The sequence below is a fragment of the Meleagris gallopavo genome, chromosome 1 (genome assembly GCF_000146605.3).
Source record: "Meleagris gallopavo isolate NT-WF06-2002-E0010 breed Aviagen turkey brand Nicholas breeding stock chromosome 1, Turkey_5.1, whole genome shotgun sequence".
In the NCBI taxonomy this organism is placed as follows: Eukaryota; Metazoa; Chordata; class Aves; order Galliformes; family Phasianidae; genus Meleagris; species Meleagris gallopavo.
This window is the reverse complement of record NC_015011.2, coordinates 115,805,259-115,821,782: the sequence shown is the minus strand read 5'-3', so window position 1 is coordinate 115,821,782 and position 16,524 is coordinate 115,805,259. Positions and strand designations below refer to the sequence as shown.

General features: G+C 39.1%; 1 protein-coding gene across 1 annotated transcript in view; it reads right to left on the bottom strand.

Annotated features, from left to right (window-relative positions):
- The window catches only part of SH3KBP1 (SH3 domain containing kinase binding protein 1), a 32,575-nt gene that overhangs the window by 15,596 nt on the left and 455 nt on the right, over positions 1–16,524 (bottom strand). The window contains exon 2 of the mRNA XM_031557015.1: positions 1,144–1,245. Within this exon, the coding sequence (XP_031412875.1) occupies positions 1,144–1,245 (102 nt within the window). The remainder of the gene's footprint in view (positions 1–1,143; positions 1,246–16,524) is intronic.

Sequence of the window (16,524 nt, the reverse complement as noted above, 5' to 3'; positions counted from 1 at the left end):
AATATTTGATTTACTCCACAAATTACAGTTACCATAATCTAAAGATTAAAAATACTTAAAGATATACAATTTATTGGTTTAGAAAGACTGAATAAATTTAATGACCAAAAAGAATGGATAAGAATGAAGATTTTCTTCTTCTAGAATACAATTTGAATGTTCGCTATGTCTTAAGGTTTATAATTTCTGCCTCTTTTGGAAATAGCTTTTTTATTACTAGGCCTGAAGCCAGGATACACACTCTGATATTGCATATTAAACTCCAGCAGTTTTTGCTGCTCTTCTACTTTCATTTTCAATAATTATCGTGTTAGCTTCTGTGAGTTGTTTAATACTTCCTTTATTAAGCTTTCCAAGCTATTTAATTACTGCCTCTGGCATCCAATTTTATTGCCAAAGTTTGAAGCTGAGTGTCAGTAAGTCTTGGTTTTATCACAGAAGGCTTATATTGTCACTGTGAAATACTCATCAGAAGTCTAAGTGCAAGCTCATAATATCACACTGATGACTGAAAGATTCCTAAAAATGGAATGGACTTTTGAGGGAAGTAATCCATGACTTCATTCCAGGGAGCTGCAAGATTTCTAATTATTGTTTGGCAAATAACAACCATCTCCTTCAAATATCTAGAAGCTGAAAAAGCTTTTCTGCAGATTTCATACTTCATTTTTAATAATTCTGAGAGAGTAATGTAACATGTCTTGGAGATACCAAAAGCTCACTACAATCTTTCAAACCTCACAGCTGAAGTTTCAACCTCTTCATTCTCAAAGAGTGCATGACTGCTGGCAAAACAGGATGTTCTGCCACATAAACAAAAGATAAAAGTTAATAATTCCAATCATCACTGCATCACTTGACTTGGCAAATCACACTGGGATCACCAGTTTCTCTCAAACTCAGGACGTAGGGCAGTGTTGTCAGGACAATGTAGTGGAGACTGACAGACAGGACAGGTCAATCATAAACATGCTCTTCACTGATGTTTTGTAACTCAGAAATTTGTTTCCTTCCTTATTTTTTTTCTTTTATTTCTTACTAACTGACAAGTAAAACTTTGTCTAAATCATCTATCTAAAACAAAATTTCAGCTTTAGTTTCATTCTGTATTCTACAGTGAAAATGAAAGAACACAATGCTTACCTCTTTTTCAAAATCGGAAGGAAGAAGCTTGACAAAGTTATCTGGAAACACTCCTCGTTTGCCATTCAGTTCTCCTTCCCACCAACCCACATCAATACAATCCTACAAAACAGTAAAATAACATGAAAATCACAATGAATGTGCTTCTATGCTAAACAGATTCTTGTGCTGAAGTGCTCTTCTGCATAATGCCCTGCCTTTTTGCTGGAACATAACAATTTACTGGAGTGCCAGGTTAGCAGGGTAATCTACCAGATAAAAACTTCAGTAATCGCCCTGCATTATATGATCATATGGAACAGCTAGGAAAGAAAATAAACATGCTGTAAGAGCTCAAGAGCTTGTCTGTGTCTAAAGGAAAACACTATTTCAGCACTTGATCTGTTAAACCAGTAAGCATTTCGAACACGTATGATATTACTTCTCTCTGACTTCATTTTAGAGAAAGACAATAACTTAATTAAGCATCAAACATCCCTAGAGGTAATAAAGCTCATTCATTTGCCACACTTCCACGGAAACCTTGACACACTAGAATTACTTCTGAAATTATTAAATTTGATCACAGTCCAATTAAGAAGGCATTAAACACCTGATCACTGTAGAGTGTCACCTTTTACCACAGCATTTTTCAGCAACAATGCAGTGTGGGTAGCAAAACAATGTACAGCTAAACATTCACAATTAAAAAAAAATAAAAAAAAACTACTACATCAGTAATTTTAAGTGATGAAAACCAAAGTGAAGTACAATTATCTTGGTAAAGAACAATAAGAGTACAAGCTACAACCACTGTAGAGAAGGCTAAAATTGCTCCTTGCATGCTGAACGGTAAGCTGCATTTGCTAAAGAGAATACTTTTGATTCAGTCTTTCTACACTCTTCTTTGAAAGCTTCAGCTGAACCTAGTCAGCTGTTTTCCAAAATATTGTTACAGGAAAGTCACCCATCTTCTTAGTCTTGAAAACATTTCAGCCAATTTTAGCATTTGGCTCATTACCAGGCTGGCCAACCTTCCCAGCCTCTTGAGCAGTACATTTACATCTTCTTGTGGCTCAGAGTCATGCAGTAAATACTACACACCTGAAAATAGGAGGGAAAGGGAAATCTTGCAAACAGAGCACAGACTGGTCACAAGTCACCAGGGATTCTCCCATTTTACGAAAGTTGATGTAAATAGGGCTGGATTTGCAGCTGGGATCCCACATCTGGCAACATCAACCACTGTGGTCCCTTCCAGAACTTCAGATCTGAACATCTGCACCAGCCAGGTACATCCAGCTGCCCTGGTAGCAGAGCCACACAGAATTGCTCAGAGTCCAATATGTTGGATGCCCCTATGCTAACATTTCTAATGAAGCCTGGTGGAAATGCTCCTAGATTTAATAAAGAGTTCTTGCTCTTCAGAAATCCACCACTGTTCATAAGAAATCAGTAGAAATGTAGCTCTGTTCTCTGAATACTCAGGGGTACTGATGTAGGTCTATCAGTCCTCTCTTGGGGCATGGTCACTGTTCTAGGTAAGCCTGTGGTGAGGACTTTCCATCACTTACTGCTGCAGAAATGGAGTGGGCCCTTTGCGTAGAGGAAGCAAACAGTTTAAATAGATTAATTTAAAAAATAATAATAAAAAAAGGTGAATAAAGATCACATCACAAGATAACTCCATTTCCATGGAGTTATTTGGTAAAGCTACTGCAGGGATGTCAAAAGAACGTAAGTTAACTTAATCAAGTTTTCTCTAAGTTATAATCCTAGGATCATAGAAAATCTGTAGTTGGAACTTGGGATCATGTACTGAATACATAATGTTTGATGACATTTGAGAAACAGTAAGATCAGCAGTAAAGAAGTGCAGAGCTTTTGTTTTCTCTTATAAAATTATTTTTCTGTCTAGGTTTTTTGTTTAGATTAATTAAATCATCTCATCCCTTGAGAATATGTGCTGGCTAAACATGCAAGCTAAGTAGCATCATTTTTTGTATCACATTTGCTTAAGATAGGTGTCTTTTTCCACAGCTCCCTTTTTCACTCTGATGTAATACGTTCCTGGTTTACAAATGCAGGCACTGAACAAACTTTCCATTCTGTTTCTGGTAGTTTTCCCTCATGCTTAATCTGTTCTTTTCTCTTGCATCCTCTCTGTTCTTTAGCAGGTGCCTGTTACCAAGGACATATACCTTTTCCTGACCTCCCTGGGAGTTCTTTAGGAAATATTTATCAGTTTGCTTATGTCTTTGTTGTGAACAAGGCTGATCCTCGACCTGCTCATGTTTTCACAGTATTTGCTGCATGAATGCAGCACTCCACAAAGCTGGAGATAATCAGCTAATCATGCACGGTACAGGCAGGCTCTGTGCAGGATCCTGCTCTGTCCTCAGGCAGCACCCCTTGTTCCTGATGAGCAGGAGCCCTCCTGCTTGGCTCTATCACTTGAAGCAGCTGAGCACACCATTTGCTTGGCTGTGCATCACATGGTATGTTTTGTAATGCCCTCCACCAACTGTCACGCCATCCCGAAATTGCCAAAACATTACTGACCCAATTTAGATTTTAAAAAATCATAATAATTCAAGCTTCCAGAGATGAAAAGCTTGAGCTTCTACTGCCAGCACAGCTTAGTGCCAGCTGATTACTCTGCTGAATAATGCACATCACGTACATTCCTTTTAGGTTGGACGTTTCTTTATGCTCTTAGGAAACACAAACCTTACTTCCATGTCTTTGTTTTACTAGTACGTATGCATTTTGTCTTTAAAGCTTAGTTGTTTTCATGAAGACAGGTCTTGCATTTCATACTTGTTAATCCAGAACAGCTGCACATTTGCTTGTCTCTCCTCCCCTGCTTGTCACTCAGACTTGCAAAGCCAATCACCACACACAATTTTCATACAGAAGTAAATTGCTCAACCGTTTCTCTTTAATTTTCTCATTTACTTTATTTGCCAGAGGAGGCTGCTGTGTCACTGAGCAAAAGGACAGAAAAGAGATCTCAAGGATTAAAAGCTGCAGTTGAGATCAGGTGCATTATCTTGGCAGTGGCACCTTCCTCCTATCCACAGCCGCAGGTCTGCTACGTCACAGCAAAACTCTGGAAGTCCACATATGATGCTTACTGCAGGGACATCTTCATCATAGACTGACTCCCATATAAGGCCAGCTGAACTGGAACTGCACAAGCTACCTCAGAAAGTAACAACTGACATTATAGCTCTGCAGTGCAGTGAAGGTGCTGTGACCAGAACCACATGGCTGGTTGTCAAGATCGAGTAAAAGTGACTCCATTTGTTCTACATCCCTGTCAGATGCACAATTCTACTCATGCTTCTCATGCTTTTCTTTTCTTTTTTTCTTTTCTTTTTAAATATGGCTTTATGTGTCCAGTGTTGGCAAAATGGCTGTAATCTCAAAACTCAGACTTTACATAAAAGTTGTCAAGCTGTTAGTATCAATATTCCAAAATTTATTAACAAAGTGGATCTCTCCTTTACTTTCATGTTATTCTACTGGACTTGTAACAACACAGATAGACAAAAATCAGATGCTGTAATGTCCAAAAGTTGTATGAAAAAAAGTTTGTATTTGATGGATACTAGAGTTCATGCGAGGTAAGTGGTAGCTGGGCCGGGTAGATGGTCCAGCATTTAGTTATTTAGTAAAAACTGGCTCATATCAAAGTGTAACAGAGAGATTATTTTTGTATCCAAGGCAGTGATGGCGCAACCATACAGAAATAAAATGTCAATTTGCACTGGAATTCTCAAGGAAATGAGGGAGGGGAGAAGTAAAAGGAGAAGTAAAAGGAAAGGGCAAACAGGACAAATGGCAACTACCAGAAAAGCAGAATGCAACCAGCTTTTGTCAGCATGCTACCAACCATTCTAAGAGCATACACAGAGGAACTGAAAACCACTAGTCATCTTCTTGACAACAAGAACAACAGGAGAAAATAGTCTTCATGCCATTAGAAGATGTGGAAGCTGTGAATAAAATTGTAATAGAGATTCACCTGGGGCTATCAACATTTTATTCCAGAAGGGAATATTAAAATAACTACCAAAAAAAACAAACCAAAACAACAACAAAAAAACTATTAGTGAATGTAAGTGAATTATGTAAGTAGGGCTGACAGCATAAGATCATGGGTCAGTATCCCTTTTGGAACTACGACAGTCCTGTGGGAACTCTCACACTGGCTAATAAAACCGAGAAAAATTGTGCTTTTTCCTCTTTTGAATGAAGGGATCCTGGCATTGCTTGATCCCTTACCCATATGCTATCCTATGTTAACAGGTTTGTTTAGCAGCAGAAAGGCTGCTGTTGAACCAGAACAAACCTTGCGCTGTTCCTTCCCCCAGTGGTCACTGTTAAGCCAGAGGAGGCTGAACAAAAGCCACAGTGTAAAGGCTCCTTAATACTGCATAATCTTACAAATACTCTACTCGCTACACAGAAGCAGCTGTAGCTAGATACACACAACCAACAAGAGGCTGTCCCTGATCACCTGCTCAGTTGAAGAGTATCAGTGGTTGCAGGACAAGGACGCAAATTTTTTTTCAGTCAATTACTATCACCATTTCTCTTTGGTGTTCAAAAAGATGACAAACGGGGTTGGTGAGATAGAGCTGGCAGTCCTCTGCTCACCTGATCTTCAGTCTCCTAGTTAAGACTGTGGTCAAAACTACCAAATTAAAAGATGTGGCTTCATACCTACCAGGTTGCAAGCCTCTCTCACAATATAAGAAGGACATAAAACTATTAGAGTGTCCAAAGGAGGACTACTAACATGGTGAAGGGTCTGGAAGGCAAATTGCATGAGGAGCAGACAGAGTCTTTAGGTTTGCTGAGCCCAGAGCAGAGGAGCTGAGGGGAGGCCTGATGGCGGCTGCAGATCCTCACAGGGAGCGGAGGGGCAGCGCTGAGCTCTGCTCTGTGTGACAGCGACAGGGCCCGAGGGAACGGCATGGAGCTGTGTCAGGGGAGGGGCAGCTGGGGGTCAGGGAAAGGGGCTGCACCACAGGGCAGTGGTCGTGGAACGGGATGCACAGGGCTGTGGGCATGGCCCTGAGTGCCGGAGTTCAACGCTCTCAGACATTGGGTTTGGTTTTGGTTAGTCTTAGAAGCAGCAGTGTCCATGAACATGCTCATAATATAAACTCATAATGGTTGTTTTTTAAATTGTTTTGCTAGAAGTCAATAACACACTGTATGTCTAGTGTCAGAGACAAGAACTATTTTTTCTTCCATGTACTATGATTGACTTTACTTTTCTTTTTTCCCACTTACAGACAATCAAAGGAAAATTACAGTGTCTTATGTCCATTCTTAATCACCAAAATAAAAACCAGTAGCTACTTGTGTACTCAGTCATATTTATAATTTTCCTATTGCCTGGGCTCAGAAGGACACTGGACTTGTATGTAGATCTCTGCTGAAGCTGGCTGCAAATGCTTCCAATGTTGCTCTTTCTGATATCACCAGCTGCCAGACACTCATGGAGAGCCTGCTTATAGCTGAGCACCTCCTGTAGCTGTACCAAAACAAGAACCTGAGCAAGTCTGGAAGGGGCTGCCCACAAAACCTATTCAGCCACTCCACAAAGTAGAACACTGGGATGTACTGAAGGTTTGTGAGAGATGAAGGAACTCCTGTATCATCATGCACTACTTCACCCATGTTTTCCACTTATTTAAGGATGCAAAGATGATTCCTGCCTCTTTCTCCAGGTCTTCAAGAAGGCACCATCTCCCTCCTCTCTCACCACCTTTGAATTGTCAAGATTTCAGGGAGTGCCACAGCCCTGAGTTCATCTCTCTCCTCCCCAATTTTTCTCCTGGGCTTAGCCCAGGAAAAAGCATTTGTTTGCAAAATTAAATGAGAGGTCTTCCTTATTCCCCAAGGTCCCAAAACAAAGTAACAATCGTTGTATTTCTTTTCCCCCCGCAATGTATACCTATAGCTGTAGCTGTGTAAACACATAAGGAAATAAATCTAAAAAAGGATATCTTCAACCTTTAGCAGGACTTTTTTTTTTTTTTGTAGGGAGCAAAACATTGCACAGTCGGCCTGCTGAACAAGCTGCTGCTTTGTAGTGCTGCTAAAACATGAAGCTATCATTTAAATATCAATTCATAACTGCTCAATATTTCAGCTTTTCTGATCAAAAGGTTTTGATACAGAAACTTGTGATTTCATCAATCTTGTCAGGATAGAAAATAGTTCCAAGTACAAACAAAGTAGGTCCTCAGAAAGGATGGCTGCAAAGCTCCATGGTATGGGCACTCCAAGAATGCTCAGATAGCAAGTTTCCTGCTCATGCAAGTAGGTGTACCTGCACTCAATAGTCATCAGCTACAGACATCCAAAAAATGACCCCAAAATTACTTTTTAATAGATTATTAGGCTTAAAATATATAATTGGCAAGCTAAGATTACAAAACAAAAAGTAAAGACTATCCAGAAAATTGAGTGAGAGACAACACAAAGTGCATGGTTTAAAAAGCAAAATTTTCATGGTATGATATGAGAGTTTTACAGACATCTCCACCAGAATACACAATTCCTTGCATTAAAAAAGAAAAAGAAAATATACCAGCAGTTGGGAATTGTATTCGTCAATGTCTGTTTTCCTTCTGCCTTTACATTGTTGGATCTCATCAAGAAGAATGTTGAGCTTGTAAAATCCCATTATTCAGAAAGCCATGAATACATCTTAAACTTGCTTAAACTGAGAGCTCTCATGTGTCAGCTCTGCTGTGCTGGCAGCCACACATTATGCTATTACAACCCTTGCTGTAAGCATTCTCCAGCAGTCTTTCCCACAGTTGACAGTCAAACTCATAATTTAAAGAAAAACAATACACCCTTGAGTTTAAGGTGATCAAGTATGTCTACAACACTTATCAAGATGCTATGTATGTCCAAAGATAGATATATTGTGTACAAAGGCTTCTGAATTTGAGGACTGAAGGCCTCACAGAAAGTCAAATCTCAGAGCCAAGCTGGCTGCCATTCCCTGCGCCTACGCAGAGCACCAGCGGCACAGCGCTGCTGCCTGCCTCTGGGGACCAAAAGGTCCCAGCTCTCACAGGCCACAGAAAGGGCTCTGTAAGTTTTAAAGCCTGACGTTTGACATCACTTGGCAAAAATAATAATGTGCAGGGAAATTTCCTGTCGCTTTTTTTTTTTAACCCTTTAATGAATAACTGCCTAGAATTAAGTGTATCAAAAGTTTTCACTGAAAACAAGTGCGAAAGATCAGCAGCTTTGAAACCAGCAAAACAAAAGTTGACCTAACACTGCATCAGATTCTTGTTAACATAATTTGTCATGAGGAGAAGGAAACAAAGTCATGTTGAAGATAATGTGTGGCGTTTAAGAATGGTTCTTTAAAATTTCTTACATTTCACTGTACAGTTATGATGCTGAAATGAAGCTATGTTACTCTCAAAATCCAACTTTATTCTGAAAAGTCAGAAAATAACTTTTTTTAGAGTCTTCATAAAACTCGGTAAAATATCTGTGAGTGAAGGAAAGATTTATCCAGAGTCTTATATTACATCCACCTTCTGCTGTTACCTAAGACGGTATTCTCCGTGATCCAACTCTGTTACTAGGCTCAGTTACTGGGAATGAGACCTTATGGTCCTGCATAACAATTTGTTAAATAGTTCTGAAGACCGTGACTATGATTTAAAGCATCTGGTTAGTAACTAAGTACTCCTAAACAGAAATATTGTTTTAAAATTTGGCTATATGGCAGAATGAATCTCTCAACAACTACCTAATCCAAGATCACTTAGATGAATAAGACAGCAAATTAATCTTCTGAGGCAGTCCTGGAGAGTACTCGTTTCCCTTTTACATGCTCTCTCACCCAAATACCCGTAAATTAGGAAATATCAGAAGAAAAGTATGAGAAGAAATATCCCAGTCTGGCCCTTTTTGGTCCATAACCTGGAGCAATTTATTCTGCTCAGGTCCACAGCCTGTGCCCTGGAAGACTCAAATCCTGCACTAATCTTTCTCGGCTCTTGCCAGCTCTCATGCCCGAGCAGTAGGGAAATGTACGTGTGAGACATTCAATTGTATCTTTTAATGCTTAACAAGTCAAATGGGCTTTTTTTTTTTCCTCCTGTATCCATAAACTCTAAGGCTCAACTGAAAATATATGGTGTTAACATTGTGTGGAAGGAAACAAAAGAGACTGTCAGAAGTTAGACATTATTTCAGTCGTGGTTACACTGTCTTTCCAGTGAGTGGTTTTTACTGGAAAGCATAACAAAAAAACACTTCTTTAGGAGACACATCCTGTCCAAGAACTGGCCCAAGTTCTTGGGTCCCGCAAAAAAGAAATCAGCTGAAAATAATGAATGACCTAACATACACAGGGCCTCAGAGCAGAGGATGTAACTGACCAGATGCATTTTGGCTGTGAAATTCATTTTAGGCCATATCTAACCTTTCGACTTTAAACCCCACAAGTAAATAGTTTAATCAGTAATGAAGCTGAATTGCTTTGATGAAATATTTGCACAAACAGAAAAAATTACACTGCTTATCGAACAAAACAATCTCTTCTAGGGATTCACTTCACTTCTTCAGTCAACAGAATATCATGGAGAAATAAATAAGTGCCAAGTCATAAAACTCTAGCACTCCAGTAGACAAAATAAAACTATATTAGCCAACACAAACACGAAAGGTGGTGCTGGTAACAGACACAATGCATGCCTCCGATGAGCCAAAATATGTTTTGTCGTTTTTTTGCATTTAGAAGGATTACAGAAACATAGAACAAATAATTGGAATAATTAGTTTAATGCCATTATTACTTACATAACTGACATCTTAGGGCTGGGGTCCTTATTACAATTATCATCACTTGGCATTATATACGCGTATTTCCCTTTAAATGGCTTTCTTTGCCCTGGCAAGGTTGGATTTAAGATAAAAGTCAGCAGGCGAAGTCAATTCACAGAATGAAAGAAAGGATGAATCTAAGCAGTGAGTTTAGCATCTGCATTGTGAGCAATAATCAGTGTTTTCCAGATGCCTTGGCATTTCAGTAATATCCTTTATTTGCATAGGCAGAAAAAAAAATCACTCTTTTAATCTTAAAATATGCTACCTTTTAATACAGCCAAGCTAATATAAAAAGTGCTTAGAAAAGTACCCTAACTCTTTTTAGATGATGTAAATCTTGAAGCACTACATGCACAGGGGAACCTGTCACTTCACTTACATAGCTTGGCATGAACTTGTTCCTAGGCACAATACAACCCCTTCCTTTGAAAACACTACTGTACCACCATAATTGGTGATAAGAAGGACAGGAAGAACGAACTTCAGTGCATATTTAAAGAAAAAAATATGAACAAGAAGAACTTTTAAGTGCTGGCTGCTCCTCTCCCTAGAAAAAAATCACGGGCTTGATAGTTTATTTACATATTCATCTCAAAAAACAGTGTTTTAATTATGTTTCTAAATCATAGAATCATAGAATCACCAACGTTGGAAAAGACCTCCAAGATCACCCAGTTCAACCACCCACCCATCACCAATAATTCTCACAAAACCATGTCCCTCAGTACAACATCTAAATGTTCCTTGAACAACTCCTGCGTCAGTGACTCCACCACCTTCCTGGGCAGTCTGTGCCATTGCCTCAACACTCTTTCAGAGAAGTATTTCCTAACGTCCAACTTGAATCATTCCCTGGTGCAAGTTGAGGCCATTCTCTCTCATTCTGTGGCTGTTATCTGGGAGAAGAGGCCAACCCCCATCTCACCACAACCTCCCTTCAGGCATTTGTAGAGAGCAATAAGGTCTCCCCTGAGCCTCCTCTTCTGCAGACTGAACAATCCCAGTTCCCACAGCCGCTTCCCATAAGACTTGTGCTCCAGATACCTCACAGCTTCACTGCCCTTTCTGGACACACTCCACGGCCTCCATGTCTTTCTTTTAGTGAGTGGTGGAAAACTGAACACAGTATCAGAGGTGCAGCCTCACCGAGGCTGAATACAGAGGGATGATCACTTCCCTGCTCCTGCTGGCAAAACTATTTCTGACACAAGCTAGGATGCTATCGGCCTTCTTGGCCACTCAGGCACACTGCTGGCTCATGTTCAGCTTTTTCTACACTGACCTCACTCAATGCTCCATTTTTAAGCGCTGCGGCAAAAACAAGCTGCTAGATATAAAAAAGGGTTAAAAATTTACTTATAAGCATTTGAAAGTCTTGGTCAAGGACATGGTTCAGGCAAGAAGAAAACAATTACTCACAGTCTGTTTTCCCTATAACTCACAAAGTGTATCAAATTATTATAGCAATGAACATATTTATTCAATCATCATCATCCCTACAAATTTTATATAACTCACATGAGGAAACATTCATATTTTCACGTGATGACACAGGAACTACCCCCAACACTTACCACACACATAACCAGTGTGTCAGAATGGTCTTATTCTGCAGGACCTAGTCCAGCTACCATCTTTCATGGCATCACAATGTGAAGCCTAGCAAAAATTCCAAACCTTCTTATTCACATTAAACTAAAATCTTCAGGGAAAAGTTTCAGGTATGGGAAAAAAGTTTCATGCAAGTGCTAAGCCTGTCTCAAAAGGTGGCAATCCCACTTACCATAAAACTGATGCCAACCCATACACTTCTGCGTGTCTGGTGACCAAGTCAGCCAGACGCAAAGCCAGAGGGACGGAATATACGCACCCTCCCAGCAGCAGCCTACCATTCATCATGCTAAGTCGCACCCTCAACATGCACACTTTACTAAATAGTTTCTTATGAGAAATCAGCAGCTTTGGTACAAGTAGATTTGTCAATCAGCTGAGTGGCTGGGATGTCTAGGGGGGAAAGCGGCGCTGAGCACAGCATAGAGGGCAAGGAACAGAAAGCACATTAAGAATGGCTATTAAGTCTGGTGGAGAACATTTTAAACAATTGTTATCTCAAGAGAGAAAAAGGGCATCTTGTTCTTTCTGAGGGAAATACTTATTTCTGAAGGCAAGTAGTAAGTGGTTTTATATATTTTTATTGCTCACATGCCATCCTTCAAAGACATACAATCATAAAAGCTTTCTTAAAGATGGACTTCATTTGATGTTCATTTACCTTATTCCTTTTGGTTTCTGCATGCAGGATTGTTACAAAAGTTACAAATGCTCAAAATATCTTGTACTAAAGCCTGAACTGAGGGTATCTGTGTGACCAGATATTTAGTGCCAACAAAAATCCACTGTGCTGCTCTGATAGCCATTTTTATGAGTTTTATTAAACCAGATCATATATTTTTCCACATGTGACCTGAGACCTTTTGTATTGCTGTATCAGAAAACTAATTTCTGAAAATGAGATGGAAGATTCTATCTGCCAATCAAGGACAAATAAGATTATCTAAGTGACTATTCTGAAGTAGAACTGACTCCTTCCTTCCTTTAGAAAGGTGCAACTGTATGTTTTCAGCTTTGATATTTTCTGACTTTTAGGATAAATCTGCAAATCTTATCACTTTTTATTTTAAATGGAAAATAGTGAAAATTTCATCTTAAAATGGAAAAATAATTGTTGCTACCTACTTGCTCACATTAAAAAAAGAACAAACAATCTACAAGTCTTCTAATTTGTACATATATTTCTATAATCAAACATCGTCAACTATGTGTGCTGTTTGCAATTAAAAGCATGGAGAAAAATTTGGCAGTGAAGAAAACAAACAAAAAATAAACCAACACAAACCCAGGAAACAGGCAGGTTTCTACCTCAGAGACATCATAATATAGCAAAATGTTGAATTAAGTATCAACTATCACTCTCCTCTAGCACACTGTCCGGTTCCTGCTCCTTCCCCTGCTTATGGCCTCACTGAACTGGCAAGACTCTTGTAAATAGCACTTACTAATTTCATCCCTCCAGGAGCCTGCTGCATCCGTCAGAGCAGCTGTTTTCCCTCACAGCCCTACCCAGCCGAGTTATCCTTGGCAATCTCTAAGCTGAAGAAAGTGCTGTGGATAATTACCTCCTGGACAATGATGAGCATTTAAAGATGTTGTAAGAGACAAAACTGGGAGAATTTTTTTGGCAAAAGAGACATGCTTGGGAAACTGTCCATAAATACAGTGAGGGTGAAATTAAATGCCTGAAGACTATACTAAGAATTGGAAAATGTTAAGTTCTCTGTTTAAGAGGAGACTCCACGCTCTAGCATGGACAAACGCACAAAGTAGCCACTGTAACAGTGAAAATGTGACATTATGAAAGAGACTGGAAAGACTGAACTTAATTTCATTGTCTCTTTATACCCTTCTACTTGCCTGTACTTGTTTGTTTTAACACTTGATTGTATCTGGGTAGGATCTGAAACTCACTAAATGCGCAGCATTTTGAACCACCACACTTGCAGATCTCTCAATAAAGCAAAATATAACCATCACCAAATGCAAATACTATCTTTGCAAAAACTGGCTGCCATTACACTCATTTTCAGAAACTAGGTTTCTGGCTCTTTTTTCCTCAACACAACACTAAGCACTACAAATTGGATTGCCATTAAATATGTAGATCAGAAGATTTGCCATATATCTCCCTGATGATGGGCATTACTCCAATCAGTCTTTCACGATCCCAATACACTGGCCTTCCTAGTAGCATTTGAAAATAATCAGAAAGATTTTGGAAGGCTGTCATTGCTGCTCTCTTTCACCTGATCAATCCTCCAGACCATTTTGATGATCCATGGAAGCCTGGACCCCCATGAAACTCACCTCCTCACAGAAATCATTTTGCAAAATGATAAAGGCCTCAACGTCATCCATCACTCAAGAGCAACATGCACCTACCACAAATGCCCAATATTCAGCTGTCAGTCTGCAGCGGGAGAAGAAAAGCGTTGTAGTCCAAGTAAGTGAAGAGGAAGAGACAGCCAAGTTGGCTATGCAGAGCAAGGTACAAGATTATTATTCCCGTTGATGTACTGGCATTATTAATTTCAGCATCACATAAATTCAGAATTAGCAGAACTGCCATTCCTAAGGTCCTCCACTTACTCCAGCTGTGGTAATAAGGATTCAGGTGAGGATACCCTTCTATTGTTGTCAGCTTTCAATATTGCAATGATCTTTGAAGTAGTTTATTTTATTTATCCAGACTATTTTCATTCCTGGGAACAAAATGGTCTTTACTGCCTAGAGCTCAGGTAAATTGACTAAGTGGAATGCAAACTTTCACAGTCTTGCAAATAAAACTATCTTCAAAAGAACGCTGAGCTGCCAGTGTGCACTTAATGTTTTTGTTTCAAAATCATATAGCTATTACTACCAATTTCTCACATAGGTCATTTTCTATATGCCATTCAGATCTCATTTATTTTTTCAGAATTTATTAAAGCTGCTAAGAAATCTGCAGTCCATAAAAATTCTCCATTAGGACTGGAAAACAGCCTACAGCGGCTACATCTAAAAGTGTTAGAATGAAAAATCCTAAAAGGCTTCCAAGATGACCGTAGAAAAAGTCATGAAAAACTTCTGTTGCTTAAAAGTAACTATTTATTACAAATACAACCTCAAAAATCAGTACTTGAGTATCACAGAACACCCATTTGCCACCATCTTTCACTTGCACAGCTCAGTCACTATCTGTGTTCTCATACCTATCCAAATGCTGCCTAAACATTACAAACATTTGAGATTACAAAGAATATTCTATAGTGTCAATCTCATGGCCTCTTACCATTCACGTCTCATCAGCTTATGAAAGTATCATCAAACTGTGCAACAATCATCTTAAATTACTGCATTTTGCTTTTTGCTCTCCTTCTTCAAAAGGTACATTCTTCTTAGACTCCCTTGCTGCAAAGTGAAAGTTCCAAGTCTATACCATTCTCTCGCCATCAGGATGAAGTTTCTGCCTTCCTCTAGAATTCTGAACAATATTTTCTGACTTCCAATCTTTAAATACTTTGCACTAAGGAACTAAATATTATTGCTTGTCCACCCTCACTTCTAGTAATTAATCAATAAAACATATTTTAAGCACATACAAAGGCATTCACTGTCAAAAAGGAACACAAAAAAATCTTTTCTGTATATATTTCAAATACATTTATGTGGAGACATTAGTTTCTCCTGTTGCTCTTCTTATCTCCAGGCAAATTTTCACATATGAGGAAACAACCATTACTACCATATCTTTGTACTCTATCTCATCAGTATTTTTTGCATTATTTAGTCCTATTCAATTCACTGAAAAATGACTCAGTATGTTGATTAATTTGCAATTGCTTCTGGCTATCAGTCAGGCGTAATGACATTTTTGCCTCTGTGCATCCCAAAATGTACTACCTTTTGACCAGTAAACGATCAGAGTGCTGACTCACTTACGGTTTTAAATTAAACTCATCAGCACATTCTTCAAGTCACAAGGGAAGTCACTTGAGATTCAGTAAATCGGTTCAAAATATTTATTGGCTATTCCACAAAAAGGATTTACCACTTTCTGGTTGTAGTGATCTCACCAAAATGACAATGCATCTGGGGTTTTAGGAAGTACTACTCCCATTGATTTCTTTAAAATTAACTATCTTCTCTCTGTGAGTCTAAGTAATTGGAAAAAATAAACTTTGTCTAATGTTGTCTACCATACGAAGCAAACAGTGCAAATTTCTTTCTTGCAATTAGATCAAGAGAAACTCTGTCATCTGATGGCAATGTAAAACCATGGTAATAGCTTCTGAAGTGCTCCATGCACTTCTATTTAGTTCCTCTTGATCACTGTGGATCTCTAACTCTGGTTATGGAAAAGATGCTCCAGGCATGAGGCTCTGTGCTCTGGGTAAGAGGCAGCTCTCTGGCAGAAGCCACTTCTGGACAGAAAGGTGAGGTTGCTTTATTGCTGATGATGAAATAAAAATGTTGTGACACCTGCTTGAGAAGCTCTGGAGTAAAATAAAATTACTGTTTTCAATGGTAAGAGCACAGAGGAGACCCCATTGTTTTCAGATCTGTATGGCAAAGGCCTCAACTCCAAATTCTGGTTTTTTAAATTATATATTAAAATAGATGGGGAATATATATTAAAAATAGATGGGGAAACAAAACAAAAAAACCCAAGGGCTGCTGTCAACGGTTTACGGGCTGGTTCGGCCCGGTTCCGTGACTAGAAGGGCGGAGGGATCCGCGGATCCGCGCCCCCGGGAAAAAAAGAAAATAAGGGACCCCGAAATAATTGAAAACAGTGGCAACAATCTGAGGTAAAACAAAGTAATTTACTAAATATGGTATCAACAGAATTTTATAAGGAGAGAGAATGTGAAATTGATAGTGGATCGGCCTTACCACAACGCTGAGATGAGAAGCGCAGGC